We start from the raw sequence: 20,906 nt of genomic DNA on the forward strand, positions 1-20,906 counted from the left end.
TGGATAGAGAGCTGTGGTTTCGATGCATTACCCATGACAACTAAAGACTGAGTGTGAATGAATGAGGCCTTTTTTGTCAGTTTTCCTGGTGCTACCTTGCTGAAGCTGGGGGTAGCGATGCTGTTTCCTGTGGGGTGGGTTAGCGGTACAAATGGATGAAGGCAAGCAAGCATGAATATGTACATGTCCATGTATGTAATATCTGCATATGTGTATGTAAATGTGTGTATGTGGGCATTTACGTATATGTATAAGAGTGGCTGGGCCATTCTTCGTCTGTTTCCTTGCACTCCCTCATTGGTGCAGGAAACAGCAAGTATAAAAAGATGTATAGGTAGTATATTTGAGGAAAGGAATCTGGATGCTTTGGCTTTGAGTGAAATGAAGCTCAAGGGTAAAGGGGGAGAGTAGTTTGGGAATGTCTTGGGAGTAAAGTCAGGGGTTAGTGAGAGGACAAGAGCAAGGGAAGGAGTAGCACTACTACTGAAACAAGAGTGGTGGGAGTATGTGATAGAATGTAAGAAAGTAAACTCTGTTGATTGATACGGGTAAAATTAAAAGTGGCTGGAGAGAGATGGTTGATTATTGGTGCATATGCACCTGGACATGAGAAGAAAGATCATGAGAGGCAAATGTTTTGGGAGCAGCTGAGTGAGTGTGTTAGTAGTTTTGGTGCACGAGACCGGATTATAGTGATAGGTGATTTGAATGCAAAGGTGAGTAATGTGGCAGTTGAGGAAATAATTGGTGTACATGGGATGTTCAGTGTTGTAAATGGAAATGGTGAAGAGCTGGTAGATTTATGTGCTGAAAAAGGACTGGTGATTGGGAATACCTGGTTTAAAAAGAGAGATATACATAAGTATATGTATGTAAGTAGGAAAGATGGCCAGAAAGCATTATTGGATTACGTGTTAATTTATAGGCGCGAAAGAGAGACTTTTGGATGTTAATGTGCTGAGAGGTGCAACTGGAGGGATGTCTGATCATTATCTTGTGAAGGCAAAGGTGAAGATTTGTAGAGGTTTTCTGAAAAGAAGAGAGAATGTTGGGTGAAGAGATTGATGAGAGTAAGTGAGCTTGGGAAGGAGACTTGTGTGAGGAAGTACCAGGAAGACTGAGTATAGAATGGAAAGAGGTGAGAACAAAGGATGTAAGGCGAGTAGGGGAGGAATGGGATGTATTTAGGGAAGCAGTGATGGCTTGCACAAAAGAGTTTGGTAAAGTGTGTGAAAGAAGAAAGCTGAGAGTATATGTGAATAAGAGCAAGGTTATTAGGTACAGTAGGGTTGAGGGTCAAGTCAACTGGGAGGTGAGTTTGAATGGAGAAAAACTGGAGGAAGTGAAGTGTTTATATATATATATATATATATATATATATATATATATATATATATATATATATATATATATATATGTATATATTTTTTTATTATTATTTTACTTTGTCGCTGTCTCCTGCATTAGTGAGGTAGCACAAGGAAACAGATGAAGGAATGGCCCAGCCCACCCACATGCACATGTATATACATACACATCCACACACACAAATATACATACCTATACATCTCAACGTATGCATATATATACACACACAGACATTCGTTGACACTCAGTCTCTAGCTGTCATGTATAATGCACTGAAACCACAGCTCCCTTTCCACATCGAGGCCACACACAACTTTCCATGGTTTACCCCAGACACTTCACATACCCTGGTTCAATCCGTTGACAGCACATTGACCCCAGTATAACACAACATTCCAATTCACTCTATTCCTTGCACACCTTTCACCCTCCTGCATGTTCAGGCCCCGATCGCTCAAAATCTTTTTCACTCCATCCTTCCACCTCCAATTTGGTCTCCCACTTCTTCTCGTTCCCTCCACCTCTGACACATATGTCCTCTTTGTCAATCTTTCCTCACTCATTCTCTCCATGTGACCAAACCATTTCAATACACTCTCTTCTGCTCTCTTAACCACACTCTTTATTACCACACATCTCTCTTACCCTTTTGTTACTTACTCAATTAAACCACCTCACACCACATATTGTCCTCAGACATCTCATTTCCAGCACATTCACCCTCCTCCGCACAACCCTAGCTATAGCCCACGCCTTGCATCCATGTAACATTGTTGGAACCACTTCAAACATACCCAGTTTTGCTTTCCTCAACGCTCCCAGAACTTTTGCCCCCTCCCCCACCCTGTGACTCACTTTCACTTCCATGGTTCCATCCGCTGCCAAATCCACTCCCAGATATCTAAAACACTTCGCTTCCTCCAGTTTTTCTCCATTCAAACTTATCTCCCAATTGACTTGCCCCTCAACCTTACTGTACCTAATAACCTTGCTCTTATTCAAATGTACTGTCAGCTTTCTTCTTTCACACACTTTACCAAACTCAGTCACCAGCTTTTGCAGTTTCTCACCCGAATCAGCCACCAGTGCTGTATTATCAGCGAACAGCAACTGACTCACTTCCCAAGCTCTCTCGTCCACAATAGACTGCATACTTGCCCCTCTCTTCATAACTCTTGCATTCACCTCCCTAACAACCCCATCCATAAACATATTAAACAACCATGGAGACATCATGCACCCTTGCCACAAACCAACATTCATTGAGAACCAATGACTTTCCTCTCTTCCTACACGTACACATGCCTTACATCCTCGATGCAAACTTTTCACTGCTTCTAACAACTTGCCTCCCACACCATATATTCTTAATACCTTCCACAGAGCATCTCTATTAACTCTATCATATGCCTTCTCCAGATCCATAATGCTACATACAAATCCATTTGCTTTTCTAAGCATGTATATGCATGAAAAGATGTATTCATATTTCAGTAAATGTTATACTTGTCTAGCTTTAATATTACTTTGTTACCAGGTGGACCTCATCTTCTCCAAACATAGTTTCTTTCTCAAGAAACAATGTCCTGTTATGATCCCATACAAATCAACTCTCAATCATGCTGAGCACAAGGCTTATCTCCGAGCATTTGTCAAGTTCAAGATAAGAGCTCCCATAACAGCTGCTGAAACAGCGGAATATGATCAATTCTTGGTGAGAACATATTTTTTTTAAGGTGGAGTTTTCTATATTTTTCTTGAAATATTTTAGATATGGTCTACATTATGTGTGAGAATGAAAAGTTTAGTTAATGGAACAGAAGAGAGGATAACACTTCCTAGTCCAGCGTTAGTGCGCCATTGACTTAGAGCACTGTTTTAAAGTTCGATGAATTTGATATTTTTTGAAATTAGAAATTTTTGTCAATTTGCTCAGCTTTGCTGGTTTAGTGAAAGTGTTATGGCAAATGTTTTGGTGAAAAGGGAAGAGTTGGTAAAAGCCTTGCATAAGATGAAGTGCAGCATTTTGACAGGGTTGGGTGGGATTGCTGTTGATTTCTTAAGAAAGGGGATGATTTTTGTCTATTGTTGATTTGTTAGTTAGAATTTTCAGTGCACATTATGTATATCTCATGTGAGGCACTTGAGGATTGGCAGAATGCATGTATGGTGCCATTTATGAAGGCAAGAGAGACTAAATCAAATATTCAAATTACACAAGTGCTAGTTTGTCAGGTGTAACTGGTAAGTTGTTTAGGAGAGTGTTGCAGTGTGCAGGACATTAGATTGGGTAGGAACTATGTGGTTTTAGAAGTGGTAAAGGAAGTGTGAATCAGGTGTTTGTTTTAAGGAAAGTATATGAGAAATATATAGGAAAACAGAAGGATTTTCAATGTTGCACTTATAGATCTCGAGAAAGCATATGATAAGTTTAACAGAAATGTTTTGTGGAAGATGTTATGAATATATAGTGTAGAAGGAGAGCCACAAGAAGCAGTGAGGAGTTTTTACCAAGAGAGATGTTTTGTGGAAGATGTTATGAATATATAGTGTAGAAGGAGAGCCACAAGAAGCAGTGAGGAGTTTTTACCTAGAGAGTAAGGTGTATGCGTGAGTAGCAAGAGACAAGAATGAGTGTTTCCTGGTGAATGTGGGTGTGCATCAGGGGTGCATAATGTCATTGTGGCTTTTTGATTTGTTTATATATGGGTTAAGGAGGCAGGTGAAGGCAAGGGTTTTGTAGAATGGACTTGTCTTCAGTCTGAAGGGTGGGGGCCCTGGGAGGTGAATCAGTTACTCTTTGATGATGATGCAGCTTTGATGACAGGTTCGAGTGAGAAACTATTAAAACTTTATTCTGTTCTGTTTGTGACAGCAGTAATGGGTATGTTTGATGGTTTAGTAATCCTGATACTGTTGTAATGATGTGAGGCATAGGCCCTAGATATAAAAGTATGGAGGGTAGATGTGCTGGAAAGGAAATGTTTGAGGACAATATTTCATGAGAGGAGTAGGATTTGATAAGAAAGGATAAGAGAGAGAGATTATAACAAGAAGTTATATATTAGAGTGCTGAAACGGTGTGATGTGGAGAGGATGAGTGAGGAGATTCTAACTATGAGGGTATGTATGTCATAAGTGGAGAGAATCAAAGGAGGAAACTGTTGAAGACGTGGAAGGATAGCATGAAAGGTGCTTTGAGTGGCTGGGGCCTGAACATGCAGGAGAGTCTTAAACATAAATCTTCTTTGCCTAACAATCTTTACATGTAACAAACTTGATCTCACACCCCTCACTCCATTCCATTCACATGTCTTACTCTCCCTTAACTCTGTCGCACTTTCATATACAGATACACCGCCAATTGTCCAGCACTCTTGGCTCCAAAGCCTTGCCGAATTAACCATTTTGCCGGACCAACCGTGGTCATGAAATGATAATTCATCAATACACCTCTCACTCACTAATTATACATCTCCCATGTGTCTAAAGTATACCATGGACTGCTAGAAATTTAAATAAAACAAATATTAAATGTAATTTGAATAAATAATGAAATACATTGTACACTGCTCAGGACTAAGGTGTTCATCAGCTACGAGTTTGGCAGATTCATCCACATACTCAGCAGCTCCTTTGTGGTTTGCAGACCGCTTTTCTCTGCACACTTTATTCATGGAAATTCCATGATGCTTCTTGAATCTTTGAATCCATCCTTCACAGTGGTTATGCTCATGTTGTAATTTAAGTTCTTTATGGAACAACTTAGCCTGGTCCATTATCATGCTACCTGACAAGTCCACTCCATCACTCCAATGCTGTCGAAACCATTGCATCATCACTCGATTGTGCTCAGTACTCTTACCATCTTTCATAGTTAATCTAATCATCATTTGCTTCTTGGAATCACTGTCTGCATAGAATTTCAGTATTTTTTCCCTTTGCTTCTTTATATCATACACAGTTGATGAACCAGTACTGTAGATGTCACAGAGCTTATGCACCGAAATGCCACGGTCCATTTTTTTCAATAGTTCTACTATATTTTGGATCAATATGGACTGGTGTTTATGTTTGACACCACAGCTGACACTCTCATATGTCTTATAAGCCATAGCTAGGGTTAAATTTATGCAGAATAAGCTAAGAATCTCACAGAATTGCGGTATCACCATCAACAAGTGCAGTGTAAAGAATGAAAGTAAGCGCGCCCTACACACAACACCATCTGTGGCCACCCAGTAAACTAGTCTGGTTGCTGCAGTAATTTCAAGTTCCCTCATGTAATTTTGTCTGGACTAAAGGAGATGTTGAACCATCAGTTGCCAGAAAATCGATGGTGTACCTGTATTTGAATTACCATTTTACATTCATCCTATGCTCTTGTTACATTCCACTCAGCCATATCATAGAGTTCCCACCTTGTGGTAAATGGTTGAAGCCATGCTGCCTCAACATTGCAATTCTTACCTCATTACTGTAACCCTTTCATTTGTAAGACACAGCCATATCCCCAGTACTTATAGTAATTAAAGTGACCTTGTAGGGGCACATATCCCATATACAGCTTCCATCATAAACATTATGATGCCTGATTCTTACCCTTGAGACACTTTGTATTCTTTAAGGTAAGCTGCAGCTGTTTATTCTAATGCATTACACAAGAATGTAGGGTTTCAAAAGATATGGCCATTGCATAAATTTTCAGGTTCCATGTAACCTTGGTTCCAAAACACTGTTTACCAGGAATTGGTCTTTCTTTCCTTTTTAAGCCTTTGACAGTGTAATTAACAGAAACATTACTTTTACCAGGAATTGGTCTTTCTTTCCCTTTTAAGCCTTTGACAGTGTAATTAACAGAAACATTACTTACTTACAGTAATGTTTATACAGATAGGAGATTATGAATAAAACATGTGAATTTTTTGTGGTTTATTAAAACTCTGTACCTCATCAGCCAAAACATCCATCATGATTAGGAAATTTCATTTGAATGACCATAGGTATCATCATGTTTAACCCTTAGTCTAATTGTCATATGAATGTTTTTCAAGTGCTGATGTAAGACAATAGTGAATTATTTGCCCTTCATTTATTGAGTCAGAAAAATTACTGAAGTGTATTAGTGGATCTAGGGGAACAATTAGCTACTGGTGATAAGGGGATAGTCAAGCCTGCCTGCTAGGGGGTTAAGAGGTACTGTGCATATCAATACTGAATGCATAAAAAGATAAGTATACTTTATCCACAGAGACTGCAGCACCGTGTGTATGAAGAGCAGAATTGCTTCATGCAGTTCTCACATCAGGTGGCCAAATTGCAACTGGCAACTTACAATATGGTTCCCGAGGTTATCGCTAACTATGTGAATGAGCATGTACAGGTAATTGATTGTTATTTATATTTATTATCATACTTTATTGCTGTCTTCCATGTTAGCAAGGTAACGCAAGGAAACAGACCAAAGAATGGCCCAACCTACCCACACACACATGTATGTACATAAACGCCCACACACGCACACATACATACCTATACATTTCAACATATACATACTCATACATACACAGACATATACATAAAAACACATGTACATGTTCATACTTGTTGCCTTCATCCATTCCCATCGCCACCCTGCCACACATGAAATGGCACCCCCTCCCCCCACGCACATGCGAGGTAGCGCTAGGAAAAGACAACAAAGGCCACATTAGTTCACACTCAGTCTCTAGCTGTCATGTGTAATGCATCGAAACCACAACTCCCTTTCCACATCCATGCCCCACAAAACTTTCCATAGTTTACCGCAGACGCTTCACATGCCCTGGTGATGGGGGAGAAAGAATACCTCCCACGCATTCCCCATGTGTCATAGAAGGTGACTAAAGGGGACAGCAGTGGGGGGCTAGAAACCCTCCCCTCCTTGTATTTTAACTTTCTGAAAGGGGAAACAGTAATCAGTTGTAAGACCAGTATATATATTTGCCATTTGGTTCCTGAGGTTATTACAAATTATTTGAATGAACATGCAGGTAAATAATTATAAAACCAGTATATGTACTTGCCATTTTGAGTGCCGCAAAAGGATCATTAGTAATTTTCAGGAAATTGAGTTTGTCTTGTCTAGGGTGTATGTATTATCAACTGTAAATTAAATGAATAGTAAAGGTTAAGAAAGTACAAAGAGTTAATGATTTTACATTTGAGAAATTTCCTAGAAAAAGAACATGAAGGTTTAATTGAAATGTCCTAGAAGTATAGATATATTTATGCGTGTGTGATTAAGTGGACGAGAGAAGTAAAAACAATTGGAAATGCGAAGAGATGGGACCATGGTAGAAAGAGGAGATGCGCTCTAAGAATTTTAGGAATCGGATGACAGTGCACCAGAAGGGAGTTTGTTTGTGGACAAAGAGAAAACAGAAAAGGAAATATGAACATAACTGTCCCCCACAGAATAACTGAGTTATGTTCCTGAGAAAACTCTCGCCATGTGAAACGTCATGTGTCGATCAATTTTAATCCTTTATATAAGGCAGGATGCAGTCCACAGTATTAATTTTCAACATCTACTTCTTAAGTGTGCAAGACAAACTTTACCCCAGAATTACATCTGGTAATCTAGCTGATGTATAATGAAAATTTACCAGAAAATTAGATAATGAGGGCTTGAGGGGGTGTTGCAGTGAGGGTTATTGGAAAGGAATGGAAGGTGCCTAAGGTGTTCTACATCACCTTCTGAATTATCTGATTTAGTAAGTGTTGCACTTGGAGGAGGAAGTTTTGTAGGCCTTTGCAAAAACTGTCCAGGTGTAGATGTGCAGCATGCTTGTTTCTCATTCAGTAGCTATTAGAAAGATTTGCAACCCCTTTACAGATCTTTATTATACATGTATGATTACCCCAGGACCAGTTTTTCAAAAGAGTTTTGGCATTACCCAGGACTTTCTTAAAGGCTCCTGCAGCCTAAGGCTGCACTACTTTCAGTAGTGGGTAAAGACTCCTTTGGAGTGAGAAATTCTTTGATGAGAGTGTACTCCCAGGCATACAGCCTCACCAAAGGTAACTTTTCACTCATGATGCAACCTCGAACAAGCAGAGTCTGGTAATACCTTCTAGAGAACTTGGAGACACATTCACTGATGGGATCCATATTACCAATGAAGCCTACAGCCTTGTCTAAGTGGTTAAACACTTTTGCCGACCCCATGGTTAAAGACTGGTAAGGGATGTTCTGCCCTCTCCTCATGAGAGTTTTTCGACCTCCTACTGCATGAGTTCCTCAGTGTTCAGGTCTTCAGCATGTGACTCCAACAACTCAACTGCCTCTTGTACTTAATTTTCTTCAAAACCAACATTGTTAGCAAGATTCACAATTGTATGCTGGATCTGGGTCATTATTTCTGCTTCTCCATAACCTCAAAAGCCAAAGACACACTTAGACTATACCTTATCCCAAACTTTGTTTATAGTCATGGGTTTGACTTTCTTCCAAATCATAGTGATGTTGTTCATAGCATTCATAATGTAGTTCTTATATTACTCCTTGATTAAAGGCTTACCCTCTCCATCTGTACCATCAAAGAGTTGCTGGACTGTCCTCCACATGTAAAATGTTATGAAAGTGGCATTGCTCTCTGATCCTTAGGCTGAAGCAAGGAATTGGTAGTTTTAAGGAAGATCTCTTCCCATACATGTGGATCCATATCAGTCTAGTGTTCATGTTAACCTGGTATACAGTCAAGAATAAGCAGTGCTTACGTTGCTAAATTTTTCCTGCCACAATAGTGATCTACAGCTGGACAGAAAGAGCCGATGATTCACTCATGAAAATACTTTTAGTAACCCAAGCCTTCTGTTGAAATGCTAAATCACAGGTAATGCAGACTATGGTGCCTTTCATAGCCTTGGGATTTTTTTTTTTTTTTCTTTTTTTTGAATAAAACACTAGCAAGGGCTTAAGCTTGAAATCTGCTTTGGTAATCCCTCCCAAAAGAAGTGTAACCCACCTCAGTCTTAGACCAGTCATTTTTTATTACCTGCTGTTGAATGTCCTGCTGGGCATTCTTTTGCAAGATTTGCTAGTCTCATTCACATTAAACACTAGTTAAGGTGTGTATGTCCTCTTCAATTATTTTCTTCATACGCTAAGGTTATCATTCTGCTGCCTTTGTTTGAGCACTGGAAGCTTCCTTAATTATGCAGAGCTTATAAAAACCATGTCACATTTTAAAACTCTCATGCCACCCCTTACTTACACCAGAAATTTCCTCCTGATTTGAGTCTCATATTTTATTCTTATAATCATTATTTATTGACTTTTTGATCTCCTGGATAATCATACTTGTTATTGGCATGGTTCTTTGTTTCTGGTTTTTGTCAAGAGACTTATTAGATTCTTCATCTTTTCCATCCCATTGCTTCTCCTGTGCACCAACTTAGCTTTGGATAGAGTACCAGACAAAGAACTAGATCTTTCTCTGCTTCTAATAGTAGCCACGGTTGAGTGAGCAAGACATTTGGACTTAGTTATGACCAAGAGTTACTCACCATCTTCAGACTTTCTAAACGCTTTTAATATCACATTTAGGGTGATAGCCTTACCACTCCTCTTTGTATCGTTTTTATTTTTGTCAGATGCGCTGAAATGGCTACACTTACCTTGGAAGGAGACAGTGGGTAAAATTGTAGAGAGATGGCAAGAGTAAGTGTTTTATAAACTTACTGTCAGTGGAAGGGATTTGAATTGCAAATTATTTTGTTATTACTTCATAGACTGAAAAATGAGTAAAATCTTTATCTAACAATATTCAATTGATAAAAAAGGAAAAATATTTTAAGAAATATAAATTCTTTCAAATTTTTCACAACCACTAGGGGTTACACAAGATGTTTTATGAATTTGTTACTAAATTCTCAATTTTTGTGAGGGCATGAATTTGTTCTGTAAGCTTCTCTTATATGGATGATGGCCATAGGTCAAGCATAGTTAGAGGCAAAATAAGAAAGTTGAATTAGAAAATAATGAAATGTTGATGCTGTTTAATGAGAAGGAAGAAGACTTTTGGACTGCATTTAAAGGGTTGAGGAAATAATATATATGAAAAGGAAGAGGTATATGTGTCTTTGAGTAGATTATATGTAAATGATTTATTGACTTTCCAGTTATGTGTAGGAGGTATAGGTATCTTCATTTAGAATGGATGAAGGGAAGAAGTAATGTGTTTAGATAACCAGAAGTGAGAAAGGATAAGACATTGATACAATTTACCTTTACCTTCCTACCGAAGAAACCTTTCTGTGAAGCTCCCACAGAGCAGGTGTAATAAGTTCCAATTAATCCCAATTTTTCTCATTCTCTCTTTTTACCCAAGATGGCCATAATTGAGGCATGCAGGCCTATGCCATGTAAGTTACTAAAAAACAAGCTCCTTTAAGCATAAAATTTTTTTCAAAGAACTGGAAAAATTGTCATACAGACATGGAGAGGGAATTTAACTGGAAGTTTTAAGGGTTAAAGTTAACCTTTGGTTCAAGTATACTTATATATAATAACATAATGAGTCCAACATAATATGGTTGAATTGCAGGATGTATATTGAAATGTAAATAGAAATGAATTAACCTGCTGTTTATGCATAACTAAATGCATCATAGCTGTAACATACTCTTGGATATGATGAGGCTAGTCTCTGACTGGCTTTACAAATGAGTTAGGATGATTCTGTTGACTGGTATTAAGAAAAATGATCCTACATGAACATGTGTTATTGGGTAACTCCACTACTTTGGTTAGTTAGGCTGGTGTAATCTCTGTTTGTATGAGAGTTAATAGTGTCAACATTAACCATTTTTACAACTTCATTTTAATTTGACTTATCCTTAACAAATGAAGATAATGTAACTGTATAGTCCCCATTTATAACCCAGAATCTGTTTTTATGATGTAATCCATAGATATTATTTCAGTGAATCATTGTAAGGACCTTTTGTGCCATACCAGTACTTTGAACTCCATGCTGAGTGTTGACTTAACATGTTCTTGAACTGTTGTCAGTGGGGATGACATGACCACATGTAGAAGTTAGATTTATGATATGAGTCAGTAAATTTTCCAGTTTACTTTTGATTCAAACACTGATACTGATACATTGTGAAAGACTGGTGCCTTTCAGAAATTTAGATTTATTCTGTAAGGCAATATTTATGAATTTTGATAAGTAGATCACTTGATCCTTCCACTGTAAATAGGCATAAAGGTGAAAATGATAAATTGTAGGTTCTTGCACTTGATATTCTGTGCAGTAATCATAACCTATAACCTTGTTTTTAATTTTGTTCCAGCATCGTTGTAAACGTGCCTTCAAGTATAAGAGTACATACATCCATGAGCAGCAAGTACCCATTTGTCCACAAGACCCAATGAAAAGATTTAACAATCTTTGTTTTAACCACTTAGGCCATCTACTAAGTTTGGTAAGAAATTGCCCATTAGACTCTGTTTTGTCATTTACATCTTGCATAAAATGTTCATGAAGTTAAGAATGGTCCTTTGGTGGTGGAATCTACAACCAGTTCTGTGTCATAAGCAAACAACAAATGAGTCGCTTTTCAAGCCCCCAACAGACTGCATACTTGCCACCCTTTCCACGACTCTTGCATTTACCTCCCTAACCACCTCATCCATAAACAAGTTAAACAGCCATGATGATATCACACACTCCTGCAGCAGACTAACCTTTACCTAGAGATACTAACCCTTCTCTCTTCATACTCACACACATGTCTTACACTCTTGATGAAAACTCCTCAATGCTTCTAGCAGCTTTCCTCCCTCACCACATATTCATAAGACCTTGCACAGGGCATCTTTATCAACACTATCATATGCCTTCTCCAGTTTTATAATTGCAGAACACAGATCCTTCTGTTTCTCTAAGTGTTTCTTGTGCACTTCCTTTAAAGCAAACACCTGATCCACACATCTTCTACCACATCTGCAACCACATTGTTCCTTTCCAGTTTCATGCTCTGCACATGCCATCACCTCTCAGTCACCATTCTTCCATACAACGTACCAGGTACACTCAACAAACTTGTACCTCCATAGTTTGAACACTCACCTTTGTCCTCTTTGCACTTCATACAGTGGCACTAGTGCATACATGCATTCCACCAATCTTCAGGCAACTCCCCATGATCCATACATACATTGAAAATCCTAACTAACCAGTCAACAACACAGTCAACCCCTTTCTTTAGAAATTCAACTGCAGTACCATTCACAAGAGCTTACACCAATTTTCTAGAGATTGTAGGTATCTGTCAGTTTTTTGTCTTTAATGCAAAAGAGCTTTTTTCTGAAACATTGGCTTGGACATATGGTGAAAATGAGTGAGGAAAGGTTGACAAAGAGGATATATGTGTCAGAGGTACAGGGAACAAGAAGCAGGAGACCAAATTGGAGGTGGAAGGATGGAGTGAAAAAGATTTTGAGTGATCAGGGCATAGGCATGCAAGCAGGTGAAAGGCATGCACCCTCATGCATGTTCAGACCCCAATCACTCAAAATCTTTTTCACTCCATCCTTCCATCTCCAGTATGATCTCTCTGTTCTTCTTGTCTCCTCCACTTCTAACGTATATCCTCTTTGTCAACTTTTCCTCATTCATTTCAGCTGAAATATGTATATTTCATTTTATTTATTTTCTATACTTGATTGCTGTTTCCTACATCAGCAAGGTAGCGGCAGGAAACAGACAAAGAATGGCCCATCCACCATATACACACATATATGCATAAACGCCCATACATGTACATGTACATATAATACAGGAGAAGTGGGAGACCAAATTGGAGGTGGAAAGATGGAGTGAAAAAGATTTTGAGTGATCGGGGCTTCGTAACCATATGACATTGTTGGAACTGCTATTCCTTCAAACATATTCATTTTCACACTCCAAGATAACACTCCCTCTTTCCACACATTCATCATCACTCCCAGAACCTTCGCCCCCTTCCCCATCCTATGCCTCACTTCCCTTTCCATGGTTCCATTTGCTGCTGAGTCCACTGCCAGATGTCTAAATCACTTCACTTCCTCCAATTTTTCTTCATTCAAACTAACCTCCCAACTAATTTGCCCTCAACTCTACTGAACCTAATAGCCTTGCTCCCATTCACATTTACTTTCAGCATTCTCCTTTCACACACTTTTCCAAACTCAGTCACCAGCTTCTGCAGTTTCTCACTCGAATTAGCCACCAGTGCAGTTGGCGAATAACAACTGACTCACTTGCAAAGCCCTCTCATCCCCAACAGACTGCATACTCACCTCTCTCTCCAAAACTCTTGCATTTACCTACATAACTACCCCATCCATAAAGAAATTAAACAACCTTGGGGACATCTCACACCCATGCCGCAGACTAACCTTCACTGGGAACCAACAACCTTGGGGACATCTCACACCCATGCCACAGACCAACCTTCACTGGGAACCAATCATTTTCCTCTCTTCCTACTCATACACATGCCTTACACCCTTGATATAACTTCTCACTGCTTCTAGCAGCTTACCTCCCACACGGTATACTCTTAAGACCTTCAACAAAGCATCTGTATCCACCATATCATATGCCTTTCCAGATCCATAAATGCCTCACACAAATCCATCTGTTTTTCTGAAGTATTTCTCACGCACATTCATCAAAGCAAACACTTAATCCACTCATTCTCTACCACTTCAAAAAAAAAGCTCTTTGAACGTAAATTTGAAAATAGTTATCTTTAAAACTGGCACAAGCTTTTGTGGATTGTATGGACCAGTCAGGCAACATCATTATGATTGAGTTAGTCATATTAGCAAAGAACATCTTTTTTTCAGTATGTTTTCCATTTCTCACAATCCAAAGCTTTGAGGAAGAAATGGTAGTTACTTGCATAATTTAGAAGCCACACTAACATGCAGAATTCCTGCATGTGTTACCTTCCTGTGAATGCAGGGAATGGCATTATGATATAGATGGGTTGCCTTTTTTTAGTAATAATCCAATAATCCATTGTGTCTAACCATTTTCATTGTTTTTAAGGGTAGCTTACCATGGTTCAAGGTTCCCACCTGCCATAACCAAAACAAACTACGACAGGATGAGTCTGTATCTAAACTTCAACCACCGAGGGAAAATGAAAGAACAGACTATCAGCACCTCCTTTACAAAACGCCTGGTAAGTTCCAGCTTATATGTGAGCTTAATTTTTTTGATGTTCAAATTATCAAAGTCTGTAAATGTCAGCTGATGGAGCTGGCAAAATGAGTTCAGTGCCATAACAAAAGGATGATAGGTTAAGATGTGAATATGATCTTTAGATAGATTTTCTCAAAAATAGAATTTTAAAAAAGTGTATTGTTAAAAGTATGATAGGAAGAGCTTTATGATGAGAATAATGATAATAGCAAATGTAAGTTTTATGAAAAACTTTGTGGACATAATACAGATACAGGTACACCACTGATTTTCTGGCTCTCTTGGTTCCAAAGCCTTGCCGGATTAACCATTTTACCGGACCAACTGTGGTCACGAAATAGTAATTCAACAGCACACCTCTAACCCACTCATTATATATTTCTCATGTGTCTAAAGTATACCTTGGACTGCTAGAAATGTAGATTAAACAAGTATTAAATGTTTGAGCACTCTAAGATGGGAAGTCTGTCCTTAAATTGTTTAAATCCTGTAGGGTCTTCATCATCTGTTGTTAGTGTTTTCCTAGGTGTGCATCGCCAAAATAATGCAGTTTCGTCTGCATTATACACCTGCTCAGGACTGAGGTGCTCATTAGCTACGAGTTTTACTAATTCATCCACATACTCAGCAGCTCCTTCATGGTTTCCAGACAACTTTTCTCCGCAATTTCTCTTGTGGAAATTCCATGACGCTTCTTGAATCTTTGAAGCTGTCCTTCTTTGTAGTCATGCTCATGTTATAATTTAAGTTCTTTATGGAACAACTAAGCCTGGTTCATTATCATGCTGCCTGACAAGTCCACTCCATCACTCCGATGCTGTCGAAACCATTCCATCATCACTCGATCGTGCTTAGTACTCTTACCATCTTTCATAGTTTTTGTAATCATCATTTGCTTCTTGGAATCACTGTCTGCATAGAATTTCAATATTTTCTCTCTTTGCTTCTTTATGTCATAAACAGTTGATGAACCAATACTGTAGATGTCACACAGCTTACACACCAAAACACCACTGTCCATTTTTTTCAACAGCTCTACTCTATCTTGGATCGATATGGACTGGCGTTTATGTTTGACACCATGACTAACACTCTCATATGTCTTAGAAGCCATAGCTAGAGTTGAATTTAAGCAAAATAAGCTAAGAATCTCACAGAATTTTGATATCACCACCAACAAGTGCAATGTAAAGAATGTAGATAAGCTCGCCTTGCACACAATGACATCTGTGGCCGCCAGTAGACTAGTCTGATGGCTGTGGTAATTTCAAGTTCCCTCACATAATTTTGTTGTGACTAAAGGAGGTGCCGAACCATCAGTTACCAGAAATTCGGTGGTGTACTTGTATCTTAGATTATTCATGCATTCACTTCACTTACATTGATGATTATCTAAATAGACATGAAGGATAAACAATTTAGATGTTCTATTATTTGCAGTGAGTGAAGATCCTAATGTTGTGTACCTGGCCCAAAAACATCAAGCAAATATTGTAACATCAACTAGTGCCTTGAAAACTTTAGCTGACAATTATGGTCCAAATTTTGATAAAGAGTGGGACATACCTGTTGAAGTACGATCATACACTTGTAAAGGTAAGTATTGTTAGTACATGTAAGCAACTGTTATTAGCATTTTCTCTCATTTGATAAGGTGACATAGGTAACTTTTGCTGTAGCCTTTAACATAATGAAGTTGAGGACCTAAGATATTGAGGTTAGTGACTTCTAAGGTAGTTTTGATTCTAATTCTCAATATTTTAGTTATGTTAGTGTTACTGGACTCAAACACTAAGTGAAAAGTCACATTCAGCTAGAATATATCATCTTTAGTGGACATAAAGTAGTACAGTCACATCAAGGTATTTTTTGTCCACATTCTTGCATGGAGTGCAGCCTCAAAGCTGCAGGAGCCCCATAAAAGAGGTCCTGTGATTGTATGGAGATAATGATTAGACCTAATCTCTGGTTTATGCTGTAGATGCATTCCTGGAAAACATAACTTGATAGAATCATCACCTGATAGAACCCATTTTACCATAGGACCAAGTGGAATAAAAGGAGGTTACATTCTGAGAGATTTTTCATCATAATTTTCATGCAAATATATTAATGTAATGCCAAGAAGCTTACTGGAAAGTGCAGATATAGTTTTAATCTAAGTATTTAGATGAGAAATTTAACTTCAAAAAGAGGGTTTTAAGTAAAAATACAATACATTAAGTACACAGGCATGTTACACTGATCCTGATCTCTCATCCAGACGCTAAACAGATGGTTCATATTCTCCATAATTTTACTTCTGATATGAGTGATCTTTGGTACATTTTAAGGTTTATTAGAAGCATATTGCCTGACTTGCATACTCACAAATTGTTCTTTAATATAATTGGCAGGAAAGAGCTCTAATGATGTCAGTATCAATTGAGTATCATCAAAACTCAGAATATTTATTTATTATACTTTGTTGCTGTCTCCCGCGTCAGCGAGGTAGTGCAAAGAAATAGGCGAAAGTATATACCCATGTATATACATACACGTCCCCACATGCACATATGCATATCTCTACATTTCAACATCTACATGTATATACATACACAGACATATATTTATTATACTTTGTCGTTGTCTTCCGCGTTAGCGAGGTAGTGCAAGGAAACAGACGAAAGAATGGCCCAACCCACCCTCATACACATGTATATACTCCACTGCAGTACCATTTAAACCCACCACCTTAAGGGATTTCATCTTCTGCAAAGCTTTCACTACCTCTTCTCTCATTACCAAGCCATTCTTCCTGACCCTCTCACTTTGCACACCACCCCGACCAAACCACCCTGTATCTGCCACTCTTATCATCAAACACATTCACCAAACCTTATATATACCCAACCTCCAGTGGATGAACAGCTGGGTTGACTGTGGACCGACTGCAGCAACCAAGATTCGAACTTATGCACTCGACCCTAAGCAGCCCATGTTTGCATCACAATTACTGGTTGTTCATATGGAATGTTTTCTCCTCCCATAGTTATACTGTACATTTTTTCAACAGATGTTGATGGAAAGGAAAGTAGCCACAGAGTTGTTTTTATTGACAAGCCAATGCCCAAAAAAGTATGGACCCCTTTGGAAAAAAAGCAACTATTTTACAAGAAATCTGCTCTGGCATCATTGACAGAGATTAGACGATTTGCTTATTTCAGGTGAGATATGTACCTGAGAATTATATCTGCAGATTTGTTGTTCTTTTGTTGTATTCATCCTTGCAGACTTCCTCTTCTTGTAATTGCACTTGAGACATCTGGAGGCATAGCTTCATAGAAATCCCTTATTACTTTGTTGTCATAAGAAGCATCAGGTTAGGATGGTTTCTCAACTTCATCTTGTTACACTTTGACATTGTGGCCTCAGCTCCTTAACTGTAGAACTTCTCTTCACTGTACAGTTTGGTATTCACAAATTGGTAATTACAAATAGGAGTAGAGTATTTGGCCATCAGAAGTATTTAAGACTTTTTCAGCAAATCAGAGTTCAAAACTAAGCAAATGCATCAAAAGGCTTTGGATCATTGAATTATGCAGGTATTCTCATAATTCTAGAGTGGAAATAGATGATTGTACAGAAATGGATAAATGCATTTGTTGTTAATTTAGTATATTTGTTTCAGGATGAAATCTCCTGTGGTCTTCAGATATGAAAAGCTGGATACAGAAGGTGGTGATACCACAATAGGAGACGACAAAGAGCAGGCAGAATATGATGATGATTTTCTTGACTTCACTTCAACAGCTGATCATGACATCTTTGGGTTTGACCTAAATAGTTCTTCTAAGATGTCTAAAACACCAAAGAAAGGAGAAATAGAACAAAAAGAACATTGTAATAAAGGAAAACATATTATTTCAACTAAGGAAAACTCTACTGATTTGTTAGCAGAAGAAAGTAAAGAGCAGAAACATCCTAAAAGACGAGAAAAAAGATTGAATAAGGACATCAGTTCCAGTAATGATGATATTAAATCACTGAAACCAAAGAAAAACAAAGCATTGAAGACTGGACAAGGGACTGGTTCACCAGGAAAGTCTAAGACAACCAGCCCATTGAAGAAAGTAGTGACATGTAGCAATGATAAACCTCAAAATGTGACCCTGTCTAAAAGTGAAAAAAGTACCAGTAATATGAAACCGGATCCTCCACCTACTAATACCATTAATAAACCACAAGATGTAAGACCCTCAGACTCTGAATGTGGCGGTGTCTTGGAGAGTCTGCTTGACATGCAAGATTCTTTTTTGAAACCCACACAGGTGGCAGGTTCTCCCACGAAATTAGAGAAAAAGGAAACATCCGAGTTTGTCAGTTTTCAAAGACCATGGTCAAACACATTACATACAGACTGGCAAGAACATATTCAGGTTTGTAGCATAAGATTTTATTTTCAAAGACAGATGTTATGCTGAGGATACATCATGCTCTCTGCTATTGTTCAGTTTGCATTAGTTGACATATCATACAAAAAGAGTCCCATCTAGTTAAGTACATTGGCTCTTTTGTTACCGATGACTAATTACCAATGGTTAGTGGTCGAGTATGCAGTGTAAGTAAACCACTGTCATATTGACCAAACCAGCCAACAAATGGCATCAAACCATTTTGTGCTGTACATACCTGATGACCAGTAGTGTTGTAGGGATGGCTGATGTCCAGATCATAGATGGTAAATTGTAACTCTGGTATGTTTGGGAAGTGTGGTTTCTGATTGGTGTATGTCTGGTGGGATGGTGTTTGAGACTGGTTTAGGAAGGCCGTTTAGTGCTTATCAGGTCATCAAGGAATGTATATATTTTGTTACTGTTACATTTGTTGGAGGTTGGGGAGACTTGTGAGTATAGGGTGTTGATATTGTCAGGAAAATTACAGCTTTTTAATTCTAATTGTGGGTTCAAGGTTAGTTATAAAGAGGTTTGGTTGTGAGGGGTATAGTGCTTTTTTTAAGAAATTGAGTGCTGAACATATGGAGGTGATTTTGTAATGGTAGGATCACTTTCATAGTGTAGTTGTCGAATATTTGTGGTTCCTTGGCAGCCAATGATTCCTCAGGAAGTAATATTGTAAAAGCTGAAGTGGGAAGCCTCAAGTGGGACACATAACCTTGGTGCTAGGGACTCCAGCAACGCCACTCATCATGTACCCAGGATTCACCGTGAAAGGGACCTGTTGTCCTTTTGGCTTAGTCTTCATCTTTCTCTAAACCCTTCTCCTACGTATGGATATTCTCTCATGCCTGCAGGACAAACAGTAGAAGAGATATGTAGGTTCTGAAATTTGGAAAACTTTGGTCTGAGAGGCAGTTTCCTGAGGGCATTTTTTCCAAGTCTCTCTGCCCTGCTCCAGCTTCTCACTTTTTTTTTTAATTTTGCTCCGTACCAACTGTGACCAATTTTGAGTTTATGTCTGCAGCCTTCAGAGAGTGAGCTTTCTGTAGCTTTAATGATGTCATCTATCTGATAGTATAGTCTATCATTGGCCAAGGGTAAGCCTGGAATGAGGAAGCAGACCACTGTCTAGTTTGATAAGAGTGATGGGTGGAGAAAGCCAGCTTTCCTCAAGAGGATTAGATCTTGATATTCTCAGAGAGAACTTGGAGAACACCACTTCAAAGAGAACATTTTCATAAATTTCAAGATTTACATTTTATAGTTCCCACCTTTCTTCTCTGAAGATCCATCATAGTTTTCAAAGTTATTGCCACCCCACCCAATCACCCAAAGATAAAACAGCTCATCTATGATTTAGTGTTTACTAGAATCAATAATTTAGGGTAACTGAGGGAACAGTGGCTACTGAATGTAGCAGCAAAGCAGAATACCTTACATTTGACATTATCAAAATATATGCAGATACAGGAAAGCTAATGATTTAACATTAGAACTTATAGATACAGGAGGGCCACCGACTTTAACATTAGACCATGTATAATTTAATAGCCTTAAAGAGTTCTGGATGGCTTCACGACCCCAAGAAAAATGCTTGGCAGCACCGCTCAGGGCTGTGACCACATGATTGGGAATGTTAAGGAAATGTAGATTTTAATTGCAAGTTGAGGAGTGTAAACAGTTTGGCATTTTAAGATTAAGTAAAAAGAGAATAGAATTATTTGGAGATGCAAGGCTATGAAGTGAATGGTGAATAAAGGTAAATATGTACACTGGATTTGGACATGCAAGTGATTATTATATAGGCAGTTAATTGCTGAAAAGATATATGTTTGACAAGAATAGGTAGAAA

General features: G+C 38.4%; 1 protein-coding gene across 1 annotated transcript in view; it reads left to right on the plus strand.

Annotated features, from left to right (window-relative positions):
• Positions 1-20,906, plus strand: part of LOC139756986 (little elongation complex subunit 2-like) — a 42,499-nt gene that overhangs the window by 8,449 nt on the left and 13,144 nt on the right. The window contains exons 3-9 of the mRNA XM_071676927.1: positions 2,906-3,082; positions 6,620-6,751; positions 11,713-11,844; positions 14,460-14,595; positions 16,056-16,211; positions 17,671-17,821; positions 18,286-19,033. Coding sequence (XP_071533028.1) covers positions 2,906-3,082; positions 6,620-6,751; positions 11,713-11,844; positions 14,460-14,595; positions 16,056-16,211; positions 17,671-17,821; positions 18,286-19,033 — 1,632 coding nt within the window. The remainder of the gene's footprint in view (positions 1-2,905; positions 3,083-6,619; positions 6,752-11,712; positions 11,845-14,459; positions 14,596-16,055; positions 16,212-17,670; positions 17,822-18,285; positions 19,034-20,906) is intronic.

The sequence above is a fragment of the Panulirus ornatus genome, chromosome 24, assembly GCF_036320965.1.
Source record: "Panulirus ornatus isolate Po-2019 chromosome 24, ASM3632096v1, whole genome shotgun sequence".
Lineage (NCBI taxonomy): Eukaryota > Metazoa > Arthropoda > Malacostraca > Decapoda > Palinuridae > Panulirus > Panulirus ornatus.